The sequence below is a fragment of the Pyrus communis genome, chromosome 9 (genome assembly GCF_041283825.1).
Source record: "Pyrus communis isolate YQ-2024b chromosome 9, ASM4128382v1, whole genome shotgun sequence".
In the NCBI taxonomy this organism is placed as follows: domain Eukaryota; kingdom Viridiplantae; phylum Streptophyta; class Magnoliopsida; order Rosales; family Rosaceae; genus Pyrus; species Pyrus communis.
Window position 1 is genome coordinate 5,170,705 of NC_142573.1, and position 20,331 is coordinate 5,191,035.

Sequence of the window (20,331 nt, forward strand, 5' to 3'; positions counted from 1 at the left end):
TTACAGTCTATTCCTAATATTATTTACCTCTAGCTTGTTTGTTGGTTGTGATTACAATTGTAGACAGAAAAAAAAAAAAAAAACAAGTAAAAAAGTATCCAAAAATGCAAAGTAAATGAAATGTGATCTCAAAGAATAACAAAGCATCATCATTCTTGGACAAACATATTAATGGGATGCAGTGATATCAAGCATTGTTAGTGTGTTCAAGATAAGTGTGTTTCTTTGTTAAACATTCATATGAGAGTAGCCGTGGAACATGTTAGTTACCCACGCAAATGAGGCATTAACAAGTGTGCAGTATCTCTTTCCAAATGACTTCAGACCTACCAATACTCGATGAAATGACGATATGCAAAGTTGTTATGTCCTTTGTTGCTTGATATAAAAAATTGCAAAATTGAACGCCGTTGCCGGGGATCGAACCCGGGTCATCCGCGTGACAGGCGGGAATACTTACCACTATACTACAACGACCTTGCTGTCCTATTCGACTATTTTATTTTATTTATAGTCTTAGGCTTGTGACCATTTTTCTTCCCAATTCTGATTTCTCCCTACCATACCGAGTTCCATGATAGGCAGACAGAAGTATTATGGGTTCAAACATAGACTTTACATTTTCCCACCCGTTTGTATTCCATCGAGCGATAATTTAATCTAATCCACAAGCATGAAATCTGAACTTGAGCATTACATGTACGAGAATTTGAACTTGAGGGCAAAGGGAGTTCTAGCCAACTCGGCTACTCTCACGTCTCCAATAATGTTCGTCAATGGTTGTACCGTTGTAGTTAAATCTTGAATTTTCTCTAGAACCTGGCCAACCAGTTGACCAAACAAATTATAAGGATACAACAAAGGTTATGCAGTTCAACCTACACCAACAAATACTGCAAAAGAAAATAAATGTTGAAGAATAGTGGTTAGCATTAACAATTCTGAATGACTTATATGAAGTAAAATCATCATCTATACTCCAACACACCTAGGAAGATCAAATAAATACCCACCCATCTTACAACCACTACCCCATCCATCCATCCATCCATCCATCCATCCATCCATCCATTCTTTCATCTTGCAAGAATCATGCAAGCACTCGTCCATGTCGTGGTAGAGTCGAAACTTCCATGCCTGAAAACTCAATGGAAATTGCACCGTTGCAATAACGAATGACTATAATCAACGTATTTCTCCCAGAGGGGCTTGTACTTTTCCATCCCGATCTTCAACCATGGTTTTGAGTTGCCGTTGTAGTGCAGCACAGCACCTTTCTCTATTAAGTGAGGGTCGACGGTTGTGTAGCCCAAACCCAGAATATGCCACGAGGCATCCAAAGGCTCTGTCAATCCGTAGAATGTCAACAATCCAGGTGGTAGCGTGCCAAGTTTCCACAATGTCCGGTCTACATTTCTTTCCTGCCAGTAGTGGTAGATGCCAGTGACATTCCTTTTCCTCCATTGAACCAAATCAAAAACATTCATCCCAAACGCCCATCCACAAGCATCAGGATCAAAATGCGCTCTTATGAGAGGGTGAGAGTAGTTCAGATATTTATGGTATCTGTGAAATGTCTCCATGCATGTCTCCACCGCACCATTGACATTACCGTTCAAACTAATGGAGAACAGATCAGATAGATCCTTCTGAACCACAACATCATCATCCAGAAATACCACCTTCTTCAGGGCAGGAAAAACTTCCGGAATATAAAACCTCAGATGATTAAGCATAGAAAGATACTTGGGGTTCCGAAACTTGATTGGTGTCCGCCCATCATCACTATTTCCAGAGAAATAGTAACTCTGAGTATCAGAGTCTTGGAGCTGCTTAAGTACAGGAACATAAGAAGCATTCAACCATGTAAAATCCTCAAACTTTTGAACCTCGACGGCTACACCTCTGAAACTGTTTATGGAAAACCAGGCCTTCATTGCAGCATAGTTGATTTCATCAGTTACAAGATGGAAGACAATCTTATCTGGATTTTTGGAATTTAGAGAAGTTGAATTGACCACAACTGAAGTTGCTAGGATGTTGTCAGAGAAGACGCAGAAATGGTAGAGATTGTTATCCTTTAGTTTCATTTCTATTTGCTTTCTGTCCTTGATTTTCCTCTGTATATTCGGCTTTCTGAACCATTCACTGGTCAGCTGAATACCAAGGCAGTAGAGACTTTTTGGGACTTCTTCAGCAGCTATTTGTCCATACTTTGAACTTTTGTCACTCACCGAACTCATTTGTTCTTCCAGAGTTTGGATTTTGGCTTTCAGTCTCATAATCATGGTTGCACTATCATAATGGAGCTGCTGTGCTTGGTACAGTATAAGGGCCATATCACTGATTGCGGTTTCCGATTCTCTAATAGTCAGAGGAACTCGCCTGGTTGCAGCATTTGACAGCAGGATCTGCGAACTGCGAATCTGGGCACTTAATTCCCAGGCAAACTGAAGGTTGTTACTTTCTTTGGCAATCACAACAAAAGCTTTTGCAAGAGCAATTTGGTCATTGAGTTGCCTTGTAACTGAGTTGGGGCTCAACATTTCGTTGGTAATATTAAGGCCTTCCATAATTCTATCACTCCCGAACTTCTGTGGAAGGAAATCAAGCACAAATTTTGTTAAGTTCGCAAAATAAATCGGAAAAGGTAATGGGGAAAAAATGCATATTTATCACTTCCTCCAGAACAGAAAAGAAGAAAACAAATAGTTAATTCGTTTTCCAATATCTGGAAGGATGATATTGGTGCCGCCATATAAGAGCAGCTTCCCAGCATCAAGAGCATATGACTTTTGCCATGATACACTTCCAATACAGAATGTTAGGATTCAGCGAGCATTTTTAACATTTTACGTTTAGATTCCATTTATTGAATATCAACATCAGTCGAAAGTAGATTATTAAGTCGTATAAGTTATCTATGAGTTAACTCTGGCCATACCACAGTAAATGTGTTGTCTTAAAGTTTCTGTTCTGGAGACTGGACCTATAACATTCACTCCTCCGCGTACTTAAAAATGACATCAACGTTGACTTTGTGATGACAATAAAATCTCTAGATTGTTCTATGGATCTATCAACTCTAGAAATTTTACAAGAATCCACAACATGAGCAGAAATAACCTGAAAATTTTGAAACACTGAAAAAGACACAACCAAGCACATCCAAATCATTTTTTATGATTCAGCAAACATTACTACTTCCTTTCGAAATACATTAACTATTCGTTTCCAGAGTCTTCAGCCCCTTCGACGAAATCATTGGAAATAATAAGATCATATCAGATGACATCTAGATCGAGCTAAATCCCAACTAAACAACACTTCATTTTCTCTAATCAAATCAAACCCAATCATACAAAATCCAATCTTTCCTCTAGTAGCTAACAACTCCAAGTACAAGACAAAAATATCATTGAATCCTAAAGCTTACATTTTTTGTTGTTTTAGCTCCCAAAACTGAGAAACTCAGAACCCAATTCAGCATTTTTTTTTACCTCAGCTCCCAAATTAAACAGAACCCCCAACATCCCATACTCCAATCCACTCCATTTTCCCACAGTTCCCAACACTTTCTAGGCAACCAAACAGAGTTCAGAAACCCAACTAAACCAAAAAAAAAAAAAAAAAAAAAAAACAACACAAAAGGGCAGAGAAGTAATGTACACATACCATGGGAATGACAGGTCTGGACTCCATCTGATTAACTCTGCTCAAAGTAAAAATGAAGAGCAAAACCGCAACCCCACACAGCGCCCACCATAACGCATTTGGAAACCGCCGCCGGAGCGGCCTCCGGAAGTCCGCGGCTCTCCGCCTCATTACTCCCCACCGGTTCCAAATCTGAAGCGCCCAATCCAATCCAGAAAACCCGTTTGTTTCCCGAGAAAGTTGCAGCCCCTCTGAACAGAGATAGCAATCCGGATCAAAACATGGAGTGGATGGATCTTATCACATAAGGAGAATTGGGAATGGGAATTTAGGATTGTGAGGGTTGAATTTGTAGTGGGTTTTTGGATTGGGTGAATATTTAGTGAGGAAGAAAGGAGCTTTGTCTGTCGTCTTCTTTCTTCTTCTTTCACAGAGAGACAACAACAGTTGGAGAGGAGTGGCCTCTGCTTCTCTGTTTTTTTTTTTTTTTTTTATATTATTTTTTTCTCAAGCCAAAGCTCTATAATTTTTTATATTTTTTATATGAACGTAGTATTAAATGATCTAAAAAATTAACTGTCTTTTTATAAAATTCTAATAGACTTTTGCAACAATTGGATGTTCCAACTATAATTTTATGTTACACTCATTAATTGAAATTTATACAAAATTTAACTGTCTCAGAGTTTTATTAAATTTCTAATGCAATATCTAATAGTTGATTATCTGACCGCATAGTGGTATGTAATTTAATTTGATTTTTATTGTATTTATTTGGTTTTATTGAGATGGAAATAGCATAATTGAAGCAGAACAAGCAAAGGTTAGTAGAATAATTAATTCAATTTGGTGATGTCATTTTCGTTTAATCCCTAAAAGTCTCTTTCCTCTCGGACGAGACACAGCAACCCCCATCCGAAACTCAAACTCACATTTCAGATTTATGACAATTATTGGTAATTGATGACTGCCTCCATATTATTGGCAAAAAGAACAAGATGTCGTTGTGATAGTATGAAATAATTTTGCATTATTATTTTTAAAAGTTAAAATATATACCAACACGTGCTTGACTTATGATATTGCCACAGTAATTGATTTATGATACAACATTTTTTTTTATTCTTTTTGGAAATTGTTATTAGCACTTCAAAAATCTCATTTTACACTTCGAACTTTCTATATTAGGAAAGAAAAATACACTTATGAGAAGTGTAGAATGAGATTTTTAGAGTACTAATAACACTTCCCTTCTTTTTTGACCAAAAATAAAAAATGTAAGGTAGATTTCTTTGTTTGATTGGAAATGGTCTCAAGTTCGTCCTCACATCACCTCTCAGTAATTTTTGTGCGGATTAGCACTAATTTGTGAGTATACATAATGAAAATGAACTAAAATTAAGTTATATTAAGTGCAAAAAAATATGAGTCAGACCAGTTGAACAACATAATGTGTCTACTCAATTTGCTTTAGAATTTTGTAAGAGAGAGAAAAAGAAACCCTTAGATAGAGTTCAATGCCTTTTTTTTCTTTTTCTTTTTTTGGTAAAAATGCCTTTTTTTCTTGATCCAAAGGTAAGTAACGTGCTTAAAACTTGGGATTCGTTTTTAAAAGCTTGGTGACTTTTACCATATTTGAACATTTCTTCCATTAACATTGTTAAACAAATCCTACCGATTTGTTGCCAAGTTTTGGCCTTTAATTTGTACAAAACCTAACGAAAACAGACACGGTGGTTCAATAAAAATGTCTATAAACACTGTCCACAATTCGTAAGCCAGAGGATCGTATATCATAAGTGTTCGTGCGACAGACAATCTTGTATAATAATACAACGGAAAAAAAGCTAAATAATCAATGTATAGTAACACAACCATTTACGAAAGTAAGCCGATTCATCCATGGTGGTGCACATGAAAAGTGAGTGTGCGATACACTCTAGAACAAGTTAACTACTCGGACTGTGAACTAAACGATACACTCTTCAGAAAGGTTTATGGTAGCCTTCTACTTGAAAAAGAGTATGGACTAAAGCAGGAGTACTAAAGAATGGGAGTTTAACATACTTGCCGGCAAGAGCACACCTTATACACTCGAGCATGACTGAAACGTACACGAGTGCCACAACTGCCCAGTATTCTATGCCGAATGTGCCATTGAAGTGTATAAGCGGGAAAAAATTGCTTGAATACCAGACCACTTGCAGCATTGTCTCTAATAGCATTGCCATGATTACATGGTACCTAAAGAAGTGAGGCCACTCCTTTTTCTTCACCACTCCAAAATATGCCAGGAAGAAATATATCATTGTGAACCAATATGGCAACCTCTTTATTGCTCCTGGGACATAATAAACCAAGTCTCCAAACAATTCATAGTGTTCCATGAAGGGTTGAATATAAAACCCGGTATCAGACATCTGCAGAGCGATTAAGTAGGGGAGACATGCTAAAGTTCTCCACCACCATTCTGGCTTCTCTTTCATTTTCGGAAAAGGTATACTGATGGAGTTACTCTTCTTTGCTTGTGTCAATGTTGAAGATTTCCGTTGTCTTGGCAACATGGATATGTTGTGTGACTGATCGCCTTGATTCCCTCTCAACAGTCTCGATGACGTAAAAGAAAATTGCAAGTTTGGCAATCCTGAAAATTACATGTTTGGGATTATAAGGACAAACAATCTCAAAGATGATCCTATCTAGAAGGCATTGCTTCTGTTATACATGACATTAAGCAACTGATTAATTTCAAATCAGGTTATATGAGAAACACGGATGATACTAGACACGAAACTTTGCATACCTTTCGGAGCCCACGAATGCAGATTGTGATTAGGTTGTTGTAGACTTCTGCTACTTGACAGTATAGGCACTGCATTGATGTTAGATCTGCATGCAACCCGGTTGGGCTTGTTCTGTCTTTTTAGATTCACATCCTTGTACCTAGTTAAAGACCATTATAATGTAATTGATTAACATGAGCTGGGAAACATTCATATAGACTTAGCAACACTCCGTTCATTACTCAAATGCTGCTAATAATTTTCCCTATTCCAGACCAGAAAAAGAAAAGGTGGATCTCAAGACTATCAAAACTAAATTGTTGTAATCTGTAAAAATAGTCGGAACAAGAAAACCAGTTAAAATCTGTCTTCCAAGGCTCAGAAAAAGGGACTCATAGACTAAAATTCCAACACAATATATTTGTCATTGGAAAGTCATTTTGATCCTCCAAATAATCTCAATTCTCAAGTGAACCAACTTTGTGAGTTTTCGAAATTAGCTATGGCTTCCCTTAGCACTTACAAATAAGTGATTCACGAATGTCACACTCTGTGCCAGATTAGAGGTTCAAAGTGTAACTCTACCATAATCTTTAACCAAAAGCAAGGCTACTCAATACTCAAAAGTGTCCCCCACTTATACACTTAAAGCGCTAACTACTGATCGATAATGCAAACGATAAATGATGAGTTAATGGAATGAAAAAGTACTTAAAAATCAAATATCGAAGAATGTTAATCCTGCAAACATGACAGGGGAGACCGGGAAAGAAGGCATCCCACACCATAACAATTCAGTCAGCACAAAATTGCCAATAAAATCTGCCAAATGCCATACAAATCTGATTCACACACACAACTAATCACATTCCATTGCCTAGAATATCTAAATCCATACCATACTCCTACAAAGGGATTATCGATAACTAATTTCTAATCAGACCTACTTTTCGACCTTGAATTTAAAGTTGAGCTTACAAGAAGAGTGCTAAAATTACGAACCAAGATTCAGCTTATGTAACAAACCACTAAACTACATTCAGAATTTCATAAATTCCCAATTGTTCCCTCTTACATAACATCAAAACTATGAAAATTCGAATTAAATTTTTCTTTCCTAACCTCCGAAAATCCTAAAAGTATAATCTACCACATTATGCACACCAAATAATCCAGAAACGACCTACCACAGCATAAACACTGGAATAATTAATTTAGAAGTATTACAACAAACACTATTAACTAATAACAACCCTCAAAACAACCAAATTCTCCACTTTTCCAGGAATTAAGAATTCGAAAAGAGAAAAACGCACGACGCCAACAAAACCCAGAAATGGTTCCCTCTTCCGAATCTACTTTTCCAAAAAAGAAACGATTTTTAGCATAATACAACGTTTTCTCCGGCGATTTTACATAAACAATCAGGTTTTTAATTTTTGGTTTCTAAATTTTGTTTATTTTCCCTTTGTTGTTTCGTTGTTTGTAAATTTTGTAATTTTCGGAGAACAAAAGAAGGTGTAACTGCGAGGAGGAAGAAAACGTACCGGGACGCAGTCGGGGAGGCAAGAACGCTGAGGCGGCAGCCCAAGGCGGTCGCCATGGCTTCTTGAGATGTGTTGTGGGTTCTCTCGCACTCTTTAGAAACTCGGCGCAGTCTGCCTTTCTTTCCCCGCAAGTATATGGCCCACCCTCTTTTATAGAATTTCCCCAGGGCTTCGTTGTAATAACCAAAACTTCAGGGGTCTGTGCGTACTTTTCCATTTTTAGTGGTGTACTTGGTTTTGTGAGGGAAAATTATCATATTTCGTTTTTACGGTAATTGTAGCTCAAGTGGTTTAAAACATTTATCAAGTTAGTTTGATGCTATTTGATTCTTCCCTTGGAGTAACGATTATTGGTGTTCTGAAAGTCCAATTTTTGGATGGTAAAATATATATATATTTTTTAATATTTTGAAGGAGGTAAGGGTAAGTTAAAGATAATAGTTGTTTCCAGAAAGAATTATGGAATTGGTCTAAAGAGTATATCAACTTTTATGCACCAAATGATTGATACCAATTAAATGTGTACTTTAATTTAAGTTGAAATTGATTAATAATTGTAGTAAAAATTTATATGGTGCAAAAAGTGTCACATCATTTAGTGCAAAAAATGGTGTAAATATTTGGTGTAAGTAGCACAACCGAATAGTAATGCTCGATGCACCAAATTTGCTCACTAAATCAAGTACTAAATGATGTGAAACCAATAAAATTTATACTTTAATCCAAGTTGGAATTTGATTACTAATTGTAATAAAAATTTGCATTGAGATAGCAAAGGGCAAACAAACGGTATTACAACGTCAGTCCGTAACAACAGATGGTTGGTGAAATTAATAGTTGACTCTACCTATTAGTGATGTAATAAGAACATATACACATTTATAGCCGTATTCAGCGTTTATTTTCTTCGGGATGTTTTATTGATGCTTGAAAACAAGTTTGATCTATTTAAGCATGTTTATTTTCTTTAGGTCGATTTTTAGTTCTTATTCCTCCACTGAAAACAAAAGGAAAGTAGTTTCCCGAAAGGAGAAAAGGAATTGAAACAAGCAAATTGGCAGGCTGGCTATATCGTTGGGGACAAAGCAGGAAAGGCTTTGTGTTTATTGATTGAAACAAGCCTTTGGCTTCTTGTATTAGTGATTTTGGAATGAAAGAGGACCTTATCTGCTAAGCGAGAGTGCAAATCACGACAGTGGTTCATATTCTCACTGTATGCTATAGGCGAGTTTGATCGCAGTGAGGTTGATCTGGTAGCTCTACTACTGGAGGTCAGTTGTTTGGTTTTATTACCAAAACATGAAAAATAAAATTGAAAAGCAAACCAAATGTGATCAACCTTGGTAGGTTTTGTTAGTTTTTGACAACAGATTTTCCCACCCCGAAAAAAAACAGGAAAGATGAAAAATTGAAAATTTTGAAGGCAATATCCTGTTGCTCTCATACTGCAACAATTAGTAAACTAGGTAAGGTTAAATCACAAGAACTGAAACTACAACGACTCAAGTAGAACTTGCTCAATCTACGTGGACCAGTACCACAGTCGGCCTTGAGAATTTAGGGGCCCTGTGCAATATTTAGATGGAGGCCCTTCATTTTTTAATACTCTTTGTTTTTTTTTTTTTTTCAATTTGTATCTATAAAATTTAAATACTACAAATTAGAGCACCAAATTATAAGTATTATTTGAGTGGACAAGAGTGTTTTCTGTCTTGAAAGGTCTTCAGTTCGAAATATGTTGCATGGTTCTCGAACCCGGGCCATGTACAAGAATATTGAAGGCCTACACCACTAGTGCTGGTATGGTAATTATTATTATCTTGCACATTTAAGTGTATAATATGTATCTGTTTACATGTAAAGAAAATTTGGGGCCCTTCCGAATCGGGGGTCTATGTGGCGGTACATTTTGCACACCCTCAGGACCGGCTCTGACCAATACCTATTTTATTTAGGCCGACCCTCCTTTACAAAGAGAGAATAAAAAGAACAAAGAAGGATAGTAATTTTTACGCTCTCTTCTCAACTAGTCCATTTGCTTTGTTCTTTGATTCTCCATTTCGTAAGGCTTCGAAAAAGGAAGAAGTGCATGAGAAAAAAAGTGCGCAAACTTCACTTTCCATTAAGAAAGATTGGCCTTTTCTCCTTTTGGACCAACACCATGATGAAATTAGGGTTCCATATAAGCCCTTAGCTAGCCTTGTCTGTCACCACTATCCACACATATTCAACTTTCAACATGCCCCCTCACGTGTGGCCAAACGTGTGGCTGATTTTCAAGCCCACACGTGGACAACAAGTGGGTGATGCGTGAGCACGTGTGGAATTCTTAACTATGTCCCTCGAAAATATGGTTTTCAGTAACTTGGAATTCTTAACTCTTTAACTTCATGTGCGTTATGAAACGTAAAAATTTCAATTTCGACCCTCAAATCCTAGGAGTTTTTAGGTGTTACAAATCCATGAAATAATAGAAGTCATAATACTGTGAATTTTAATTTAATCCCGAATCCCTTTGCTTTCTTTTCGTAAATAATGGCCTAACCACTATTGAAACCATTTTCTTTTTCTATTAGGATTTGGCCATGCATCAGATGATTAACTCTGTACCTTCTCCTGCATCCAAAAGGATTACTTATTGATTGTATTGTATTTATTTCTTATTCCGCCATAGAAAACCAAAGGAGAGTTGTTTCGATTAGGAACAGGAGTTGAAAACGATTGATCTGTTAAAAATTGGCCTTTGGAAGGGAGTAGGAAAAGCCTTCTGGTTATCAATATAGAAGCTTTTGTTTCTACTAAAATCGCACAATATCAGGTTACTCAGTGTCCTCTTGTTTTGATCTGATCACTACGAGCGACGTTTTGCAAAAAGAGACGCCACTATGATTAAGAGAAAAGCCGAAGCTTGTAACGATATCAGAAACATAAATAAAAAGACCAAAAGCCAGGATCAGAATCATGACATTCAAAACCAACATGGTACGGCCGTGGTCACACGCGAGTTCGAATTACCCGACCTTGTTGTCTCCCAAGTTCTCCTTCTCCTCCCCACCAAACTCGCTGTTCGGGCCAGCATTCTTTCCAGGCAATGGGAACGGGTGTGGTCTTCGATCCCAGTCTTAGTTTTCAATGAGTATGAGGAGCCAGGCAGTGATTGGCACACCCTCGAGCACAAATTGTTCATTGACTTCTTGAAAAAGTGCTTGAAGTGTCGTGAGAAAGATAAATACACCGTGGACAAGCTTACGCTTCACATGAGGTATGGTGGAGGGAGAGGAAGCACGGCTATCATAGATAAGTGGACGAGTTTTGCTGTTGAGAGAAACATTAAAGAGATAGACATCATTCTTGAGAGAAAACTTGGCCCTGATAAAAATGCCATATACAAATTATCGCAAACCATTCTCAATGCAAAGTTTTTAACTACACTAAATTTAGAGAATGTGAGAATAGTGGACAATATGAGTCGTATAAACCTTCCGTCTTTGGAATCTATGTCCCTCACGACCGTAGTGTTGAGTAAACTTGGATTCATCCAACTAATTTCTGGGTGCCCTTCCATCGAGTATTTGTCATTAAATCAATGTAGATTAAAGGATGATGTGAAGATTTCGAGTTTGAGCATCAAATCCTTGAAAATTGTTGAATGTAGAATTGTCGGAATGGAAATTGAAGCCATGAATCTCGAATATTTTTTAAGTTGCTGCACGTTCATGAGCAAAATCAATATTGCCTCTTGTCGAACACTTAGAAATCTGAAATTCTCTGATAGATGCTTGGAAGGTGCCTGGTTTGAACATGGCCTTGATTCAAGATTTCCACTCTTGGAGAGTTTAACAATGCATAGCTGCATCATCTCATCGTCAATCATTAACGTCGATAATCAGCAGCTGAAACACATTGCACTTCATGGATACGACAAAAATGTAGCAAAGGTCACGCTTAGTACTCCAAATCTACTTTCTTTCGAGCTCAGTACTGCAGGTTATTTGTCTTCAGCTGAATTCAGTAATTTGGTGTCCAACTTTTCTATCAGTGCTCCAAAGTTGTTAGAGGCTACGATCATCATCAACTTCGATCCAATTGTCGATTCTTATTCGTCTCCTATGAGAAAATTTCTTGGGAACTTTGATTGCTCTAGAAAGTTAAATCTTTCCGTTAATGCCGCCAAGGTATTCTATTTATGCAAGCATGCAGGCTCTTTATGAGTAAATTTTCTGTTCATATATATATATATATATATGTTATTCCAAATTCCACATTTGTATTGTGATTGATTGATTTCTAATTTTGGTTATTCTTTTTTTTTCTGGATTGTTTTAGGCTCTTATATTTTCGGAAGAAACGAGAAAGACATGCCGGCCACCGTTACCTACTATCGAGCATCTTGAGGTACAAACATATTCTTCAGCAGACGTGAAAGAGGAGGACTTGGGGAGCTCTTTGGAGTGGTTGGCACCAACTGTGGATAGTCTACGCGTCACTGTGTATGAAGAAAATGAAATCTTTATTCATGGTTAATTAATAGTAGTTTAAAATTGAGAACTGTAACAGTTGATTTACCAAGTTGGATTATCAGATGAGTGCATTGTGCTTGCTTATATTATTTCACAATCGTTAGAATGATTGAACGTTTTTGGTTTTCTGAATTGCGAAACTTATGAAGGCAGATGCTTTGAGCTATATCGGGTTAAATTGCAGCGATGACTCATCCGACTTATAGGCTGTTTGAATGAGAGATTTCAAATTTTCATTAAACTAAGGCTAATTTGTTAGGAACGTATTACAAAAACTAGTAAGGTGACTTAAAAATAAGCGATGCATTTGGAGAACTTTCAATTTACATTTTGAATGGTGTCATTTGAATGTCTTTTTGTTTGGTGCACTTGTTGTGCTTTAGTAGTAGTTTTGTAGTTCTTGCATAGTTAATTGGTAAATGAGTATTTTAAATCCAGGAAAAAAATTTAACAAGGAATAGAAGTGGCAAAACCAAAATCCTACTTTCGTGGTTCCGCCTCCACGTGCTGGTTGGGAGAAATTTTTTAGTGTGCCAAGAGTACGGGCCATGTAATAATACAATTGGTTGAAAACAAAGGAAAAAATTTCAACTAATTGTATTATTACACTGTTAGACTAAGTTGTGATTCTGTTGCAGTCAAACACCACTTGAAGTGTTTAAGTTAATTTGTAATTCTTATCTCATAAGAAGTTGGGTGAGTCTAGGACTTGTTTCAAACGTTTGTTGTATGGTCATAGATTCTGTAACTATCTTTGCGTTTTGAATTTCAAATACTCCATGTAAATAGGGTTTATCAAACCCTGGATGTAATCTTCAACTTATTATAAATACATGCAACCGACTGTTGAATGAGTATGCAATTGAAGTGAAACACCCAGTTCCTTAAGTTTTAATGTGCTTTGGGCCATGTTCCCGGCACACTGAAAAATCTCTTTCGCCCTGGCCGGCAAGTTGAGGTGGATGCGGTTTCTGATTTTCCTATCCATCATAGAACTCTACAACTCTTTTTTTATTTATATTTATTGCAGTGCCTAATTTTAGGGTTTAGGGAAGACATATTCCTACATATAATAGGAGTTCCAATTGCATTGCATTTTTTTTCACTAGGATTCTTCCATAGTAGAGGAATTAACTCTGGAAAACAACTTCTGAATCCAAAAGGAAAGTACATACCTAAAAAGAAAAGGAATTAAAAGAGATTGGGACGTTGATTGCTTAGCAAGCAATCGACCTTGTGGGTATAAAAGTGTGCTATTCAAGCTTTTAGAGATGATATTAATTCTCTGTTAAAATTGCAGATACATATTGTTGTCTCTCTTGTTCTCTAAATTCATTGATTGATCACTACATGTTACATATGTCTATGATGACTACGAAACAAAAAGTCGCAGACTGCGATAAGAGCACAGACATTATCAAAAAGATCAAACGGCACGATGAAGGTACGTCCATGAAGATTACTAAGAAAAGAAAAACTGAAGATTTGGATACCAGCGCAAATTTAATAAAAAAGATCAAAAGTCATGATCAAGATCAAGGTGATACTCAACGCCAAGAGTGTGATGCCCTGGCCGTGGACAGGTACGGACCTGAATTACCTGAGTCTGCTATCTACCATATTCTCCTACTCCTCCCTGTTGGATAATGGCCAAATGTTTCCTTGTTTTGTGGCTTGTTTTGTGGCTTAAATTGCTCCATGTTTTGTGGCTTTCTCAAAGCCATGTTTTGTGGCTTTTTCAAAGCCATGTTTTGTGGTTTTTTCAAAGCCATGTTTTGTGGCTTTTTCAAAGCCATGTTTTGTGGGAGAAGGCTTGGATTAAGAAAAGCATAAAAAGAGAGCATTTGGCAAAACAAGGATACGGATGTGAGAAGGAAAGCATCCAAAAGTGATGGTGTGAGCATTTGGCTCTACCATGGGCATGGATGAGAGAAATCAAGAGAGCTAGAGTGAAAGATCTCTTGTGAAAGAACTCTTGGGGTAGAGTGAGGCTCTTGGGAAAATTCTGTGAGTGGGTGTACAAGGGTTATGGGATTGGGTTATGTCGATTTAACTCATGTGTAACTTGTACTGTTTTTTTCTCATAGTGAAGAGCAATATCTCTCCGAGGACGTAGGCAGTTTTTTGCCGAACCTCGTAAATTTCTCGGTGTCTTTATTTCTTGTATTTTAAACTATTCAACTGTGTGTGATTTTGGTGAAGTTGTAATCTGAATCTCGGTTCCGCACTAACGAACGGGCCAAGGCACAACAATTGGTATCAGAGCATCGTTGGGGGCTTTGGTTCGTTGGAGGTCCAGATTTGTTGTTCACCATGGAATTTTCAGTTGAGCAGTTTAAAGGGAGAGGCGGTTTTGCTCTTGGTAAAGGAGAGTAATGGAAGCCGTGTTTAGGGATGCTTGGATCAACTGCGAAAGTTGATGTTGAGGAAGAAGACAAAGGCCTCTTTCTTCTTACCTCACTTTCAGATTTGTACGAGAACCTTATGAAACTTTACTGCAAGGAAAGAAACAGTAAGTTTGGAGCAGGTGCAAGCTTCTTTGGTGTGGAATGATACACACAAGAGACCATGGATGATGGTGGGCACAAGACTGCTTAAGCTATTCAAGGTTGAAATCGTGGAAGAAAATTGGAAAGAGGATCTGAGAGAGACAGCAGGTTCAGATCCGGTTCCGGAGGCAAGGGTCCACAGTGCTACGGGTGCAAGGCCGGGTTAGCAAGTTTGTGGTGGAAGACTTTGAGTATGCCCTCTAGGTACTCGAAGCAACACTTCTCCTGGTGATGTTTAGTCTCAAGTGTTGCAGGGGTTTTGCAGCAGGTGGAGCTATGGGATTCACAGGTGATGAGAAGGTCCTGAGGTAGGAGGAAGTGTGGGAATTTTGTCTGGCTCGATGGGTTGTTGCTGGAAATAGGCGCGCTGCAGAGTTTCCAGGTTGCAGACAATGAAGAGGAGGAAAACCTGCTGGGGGAGACGAGGATGTGTTGAGATACTGTCTGAAGCTAAATGGTGATTTTTAGCTTGCAGCAGCTGCACATGCATTGACAGTAACTGAATCGGAACAGGACCAACGAGGTTGATTCAGAGTGTGCATGCTGGTACGTAAGGCCAATGGACTTTGGTACAATTTGGCCAAGGTGGAGATTGTTGGATAATGGCCAAATGTTTCCTTGTTTTGTGGCTTGTTTTGTGGCTTAAATTGCTCCATGTTTTGTGGCTTTCTCAAAGCCATGTTTTGTGGCTTTTTCAAAGCCATGTTTTGTGGTTTTTTCAAAGCCATGTTTTGTGGCTTTTTCAAAGCCATGTTTTGTGGGAGAAGGCTTGGATTAAGAAAAGCATAAAAAGAGAGCATTTGGCAAAACAAGGATACGGATGTGAGAAGGAAAGCATCCAAAAGTGATGGTGTGAGCATTTGGCTCTACCATGGGCATGGATGAGAGAAATCAAGAGAGCTAGAGTGAAAGATCTCTTGTGAAAGAACTCTTGGGGTAGAGTGAGGCTCTTGGGAAAATTCTGTGAGTGGGTGTACAAGGGTTATGGGATTGGGTTATGTCGATTTAACTCATGTGTAACTTGTACTGTTTTTTTCTCATAGTGAAGAGCAATATCTCTCCGAGGACGTAGGCAGTTTTTTGCCGAACCTCGTAAATTTCTCGGTGTCTTTATTTCTTGTATTTTAAACTATTCAACTGTGTGTGATTTTGGTGAAGTTGTAATCTGAATCTCGGTTCCGCACTAACGAACGGGCCAAGGCACAACACTCCCCACCAAACTCGCTGTTCGGGCCAGCATTCTTTCCAAGCAATGGAGACGCGTGTGGTCTTTCTCCTCCCTCCCGGTCTTAAATTTCGACGAGGATCTGCAGCTGTTCGAATGTGAGTACACACCCGACAGGAAAAAGTTCCTCCAGTTCCTTCGCAGATGTTTGAAGTGCCGTGAGAATGATGAGCAAGACCTGAACATATTCAGGCTTCGAATGAGGTACTCTGGAGGTGCCGATATCATAAATAAGTGGTTGAATTTTGCGGCTGAGAAAAACGTTAAAGAGTTAGAAATCATCCTCAAAAGAAAACGTGGTGACAGAAGCATATCCTACTGCTTACCGTGGGCTATCCTCAATGCACAATTTTTAACCACTCTAAGGTTGGAGAAAGTGAAAATAAAATACAACATTGGTTCTATAAACCTTCCTTCCTTGAAAACTATGACCCTCAAAAATATGGATTTGGGTTACAACACTAACAGGGGATTTGTCCAGTTATTTTCCGGGTGCTCTTCTCTCGAGTCTCTGTCATTAATTTTATGTCCGTTATTTCTTTGCAAAGTTTCAAGCTCAAGCCTCAAATCCTTGCAAGTTATTTGGTGTTCGAAAGTGGTGAGATTCAAAGTTGAAGCTACAAATCTCGAATCATTTAGATTTTGTAGCGGTGATTCAAGTGCTGTGCACATGGATGGACACCTCGACATTGCCTCTTGTCGATCACTTAGAAATCTGGAGTTCTTTGATACAAATTTTTCAGGTGTATGGTTTGAAGATGACCTAAGTCCAAGGTTTCCCCTTCTTGAGAGTTTGACGTTATATAAATGCAGCAACTGGTCATCGGATACAATTCAAGTCAACAATCCGCTTCTGAAACGCCTTGCATTTTGTGGGCGCAATGCCTGTGCTGCAAACGTCAAAATTAATACTCCAAATCTAGCTTTTTTTGCGTTCAGTACTGGATATTTGCCTCCTGATCAATTAAGTGCCTTTGTGTCCAAATTTTCTCTGACAGCTCCCAACTTATTGGAGGCTAACATCAACTTCAACTTCATAGAGAGAGATTTTTCTCCTCTTAGAAAGTTTCTTGAAAGGTGTTTCCCTCGTTTCAGCACAAACAGAACGTTAGATTGCTCAAGGAAAATGTGCCTGTCCCTTAACGAAGCTGAGGTATTTACGCATGCATGTTCGATTATGATTTAAGTGTTATTCCAAATTCTGCATAGTGCATATACATATTCATCCTCTATGTTACTGATTGGTTTCTATTTTTCTTTTGAATGTTTCAGGCTCTTATTTTTCCAGAAGAAACGAGAAAGACATGTCTTCCGCCATTACCAATTCTCGACCATCTTGAGGTAGCAGTAGATTCTTCAACGGTGGTGAGCGATGATGTCTTGAGGGATTCCTTGCAATGGATGGCACCAAATCTACAGAGTCTATACGTCAATGAAACAAAAATCTTTTCTTCGCTATAAAGAAGCCCACATCAAACCAGAGCTTCAGGCGGCTCCAACCATAAGCGCGAAGAGGCTCACAAATCATTGCGTGTTTGTTATCTTTGATGTTAGAAGACAGTCATGTTATGTAACAAGTTTTTCTCTTCATTGTGAAAAATTCAAGGACTCATGGATTTTTAACGCACAAACCAAAACTCTAATTGAGCTAAATTTTAGCAATTTTTTTTAAATGTACTCAAAATACAGTGAGACACACGTCGAAATACAGTGAGGCACACGACGTATAATAATATAAATAAACAACATGTTGATATGCTCCACTCCACCTAAATAAGGAACAAAGCTATACCTAACTTGCTTGTTTAATGCCAAATACTTGTATTGATGTTGGTTGATCCCCAAAGCTCAAACCAACATGGGGTCCTACAACCATTCAAACTTCCAACGGTTGCTTTCTTTCACCAAGCTCTTAACCTCCCACGTTAGCCAAGGCCGTCATGACAAAGCCCTTTCCCTCTTCCACCACATGCAGACCTCACTGGCTCTATCTCTCGACCCCCATGTTTTCTCTCTTGTTCTCAAGTCCTGCTCCGCCGTCCACCGCCCGCAACTCGGCGTCTCCGTCCATGCCCATGTCACCAAATCTTCCATCCTATCAAACCCATTTGTGGCTTCCGCTCTCGTCGACATGTATGGCAAGTGCGTGTCATTGTCGACCGCACGCAACCTGTTTGATGAAATTCCTCAGAGGAACGTTGTTGTGTGGAATGCTATGGTATCGCTTTATACGCGTACCGGTAATGTGTTTGATGCTTTGAGATTGTTTGAGGCAATGGATGTTGAACCTGATGTGTCAACTTTTAATACCATTATATCTGGGATGTCGGGATTGGATGATGGGTCGTTTAAGGCTGTCGAGTTCTATAGGAAAATGACAGCGCGTGGATGGAAACCAGATTTAATAACATTGCTTGCTTTGTTACGTGCTTTTGTTGGTGTAGCGGCTTTAAGGTTTATTAAGGAAATTCATGGCTATGATGTGAGAAATGAGATTGACTCGCATTCCCAATTGAGTAGTGGCCTAGTTGAGGCCTATGGGCGTTGTGGTTATCTCGCAAATGCGCGTAATCTGTTCCGCTATATGAAGAAAAAGGATATGGTTGCATGGAGTAGTCTAATATCTGCGTATGCACTTCATGGGGAGGCAAGAGCTGCATTGGAAATTTTCCAAGAGATGGAATTGGCGAAAGTAGAGCCTGATGAGATTACTTTTCTTGCAGTGCTGAAGGCTTGCAGCCATGCTGAAGGATTAGCAGATGAAGCACTGCATTATTTTGGTCGGATGCGTGAGGATTATGGTGTGCAAGCAAATAGTGATCACTATTCTTGTTTAGTAGATGTTCTGAGCAGAGCAGGGAGGTTGCATGAGGCATATGAGGTCATAAGGAAAATGCCAGTGAAGGTTACCGTTAAAGCTTGGGGTGCTCTTCTTTCAGCATGTAGAACTTACGGAGAATTGGAGCTTGCTGAGATTGCAGGGAAAGCTCTGTCCGAAATTGAGCCTGATAATCCTGCCAATTATTTACTATTGGCACGAATATATTCTGGCTTAGGAAGGCACGAGGAAGCACAACGAATGAGAAGGGAAATGAAAGAGAAGGGAGTGAAGGCATCATCTGGAACTAGTTGGGTGGTTTATCAAGACTAATATCGGGTGTTGGAAAGTTATCAGGTTTTGCCTACAGCGAACAGCTATCTTTTCGCCTGTTAAATATCAGGCCAAAAAATTTAGTTGAAAGCTAGAAGGGGTTCAGTTCTGAAGGCATGATAATGCAAAACAATGCAGCAGATTGTAACGTTGAGCAGTGGAGAATAATGCAGTACTTTGTGACTCGAATCTTCGACATTGAGAGTGGAGAAGCAGCATTTTGAGAGAGATCGGATGATGAGGAAGGAATTTATTTCGAACCAGTGGCAAGCTTCAAGATGTCTTCAGAGATGCCTTGCTTAAAAACATGCCCAAAAACACATGTACAATATTCTCATTCCCTCTTAATTTTCTGTTTTGACTGAATTTTGAAGACGGTGAAGAGTGAAATGCATTGAGTTGCATTAGGTACCAGGATGTATACGTAAAAATATATTCCTGAGTTATTTTGGACTCCATGGATGAAGCACGCACGCAGTTACAACGATCTAGAGGAAGTGCTTTTGTCAAGAATTGTTCATCACTTTTTCACTACTGAATTTCTGAATAACTCAACTCAACATTGTGTCTGAGCTGCCTAGTTGAATCAAGGGCTTTCATTTCGTCTTAGAATTGTTTTCCCCAGTGTGTTCGGACATATCAGGTATCACCCCTAACAACATAAGAGCCCTTGACCCAACGTATTTGGGATTTAAAACAACTGTGTTGCAAATTCTAATTTAGGAAAACAAAAATTTGCACTAGAGTTAATCTTCAGCATCACATATTTAATCGTGTGTGATCGCCCAATAAAAAGTTGTCACGGTCCGGATGAACCAAAACAAGGAGACATTATTGCGTTCATCAGATATACCACATGGCAATGCCACTAGCATTTCTAGCCTATGATTTAACACGTGCAA

General features: G+C 38.5%; 4 protein-coding genes and 1 non-coding gene across 5 annotated transcripts; 2 read left to right on the forward strand and 3 right to left on the reverse strand.

Annotated features, from left to right (window-relative positions):
- Positions 1 to 405: 405 nt before the first annotated feature.
- Positions 406 to 477, reverse strand: TRNAD-GUC (transfer RNA aspartic acid (anticodon GUC)). Its single transcript has one exon. It is a non-coding gene; the product is annotated as a tRNA-Asp (tRNA).
- Positions 478 to 806: 329 nt separating this feature from the next.
- LOC137740147 (putative galacturonosyltransferase 10) lies at positions 807 to 4,168 on the reverse strand. Its single transcript, XM_068479959.2, has 2 exons — positions 3,676 to 4,168; positions 807 to 2,594 (listed from the first exon to the last, which is right to left on the reverse strand). The coding sequence occupies exons 1-2, from the start codon at positions 3,823 to 3,825 to the stop codon at positions 1,146 to 1,148; spliced, it is 1,599 nt and encodes a 532-aa protein (XP_068336060.2). The 5' UTR covers positions 3,826 to 4,168; the 3' UTR covers positions 807 to 1,145.
- A 1,288-nt stretch (positions 4,169 to 5,456) lies between these two features.
- LOC137738816 (protein TIC 20-IV, chloroplastic) lies at positions 5,457 to 8,109 on the reverse strand. The gene is made up of 3 exons (XM_068478288.2): positions 7,985 to 8,109; positions 6,458 to 6,597; positions 5,457 to 6,298 (listed from the first exon to the last, which is right to left on the reverse strand). Exons 1-3 carry the CDS (start codon positions 8,038 to 8,040, stop codon positions 5,640 to 5,642), a joined length of 855 nt encoding a protein of 284 aa, XP_068334389.2. The 5' UTR covers positions 8,041 to 8,109; the 3' UTR covers positions 5,457 to 5,639.
- A 2,760-nt stretch (positions 8,110 to 10,869) lies between these two features.
- On the forward strand, positions 10,870 to 12,508 carry LOC137739430 (putative F-box protein At1g49610). Its single transcript, XM_068478994.2, has 2 exons — positions 10,870 to 12,159; positions 12,311 to 12,508. The coding sequence occupies exons 1-2, from the start codon at positions 10,870 to 10,872 to the stop codon at positions 12,506 to 12,508; spliced, it is 1,488 nt and encodes a 495-aa protein (XP_068335095.2).
- A 5,497-nt stretch (positions 12,509 to 18,005) lies between these two features.
- Positions 18,006 to 20,038, forward strand: LOC137741163 (putative pentatricopeptide repeat-containing protein At1g03510). The gene has a single exon (XM_068480973.2). It carries the CDS (start codon positions 18,137 to 18,139, stop codon positions 19,427 to 19,429), a length of 1,293 nt encoding a protein of 430 aa, XP_068337074.2. The 5' UTR covers positions 18,006 to 18,136; the 3' UTR covers positions 19,430 to 20,038.
- The last annotated feature ends 293 nt before the right edge of the window (positions 20,039 to 20,331 follow it).

What these genes read in the sequence shown, in the direction of transcription:
- LOC137740147 (XM_068479959.2), bottom strand. Translation starts at nt 3,825, where the DNA reads ATGAGGCGGAGAGCCGCGGACTTCCGGAGGCCGCTCCGGCGGCGGTTT. An exon ending in CCAGACCTGTCATTCCCATG is followed by an intron (nt 2,595 to 3,675) that starts GTATGTGTACAT and finishes TTCCTTCCACAG; the next exon opens with AAGTTCGGGAGTGATAGAAT.
- LOC137738816 (XM_068478288.2), bottom strand. Translation starts at nt 8,040, where the DNA reads ATGGCGACCGCCTTGGGCTGCCGCCTCAGCGTTCTTGCCTCCCCGACT. An exon ending in GCCTCCCCGACTGCGTCCCG is followed by an intron (nt 6,598 to 7,984) that starts GTACGTTTTCTT and finishes GTCTTTAACTAG; the next exon opens with GTACAAGGATGTGAATCTAA. An exon ending in GCATTCGTGGGCTCCGAAAG is followed by an intron (nt 6,299 to 6,457) that starts GTATGCAAAGTT and finishes TGTAATTTTCAG; the next exon opens with GATTGCCAAACTTGCAATTT.
- LOC137739430 (XM_068478994.2), top strand. Translation starts at nt 10,870, where the DNA reads ATGATTAAGAGAAAAGCCGAAGCTTGTAACGATATCAGAAACATAAAT. An exon ending in TTTCCGTTAATGCCGCCAAG is followed by an intron (nt 12,160 to 12,310) that starts GTATTCTATTTA and finishes GGATTGTTTTAG; the next exon opens with GCTCTTATATTTTCGGAAGA.
- LOC137741163 (XM_068480973.2), top strand. Translation starts at nt 18,137, where the DNA reads ATGGGGTCCTACAACCATTCAAACTTCCAACGGTTGCTTTCTTTCACC.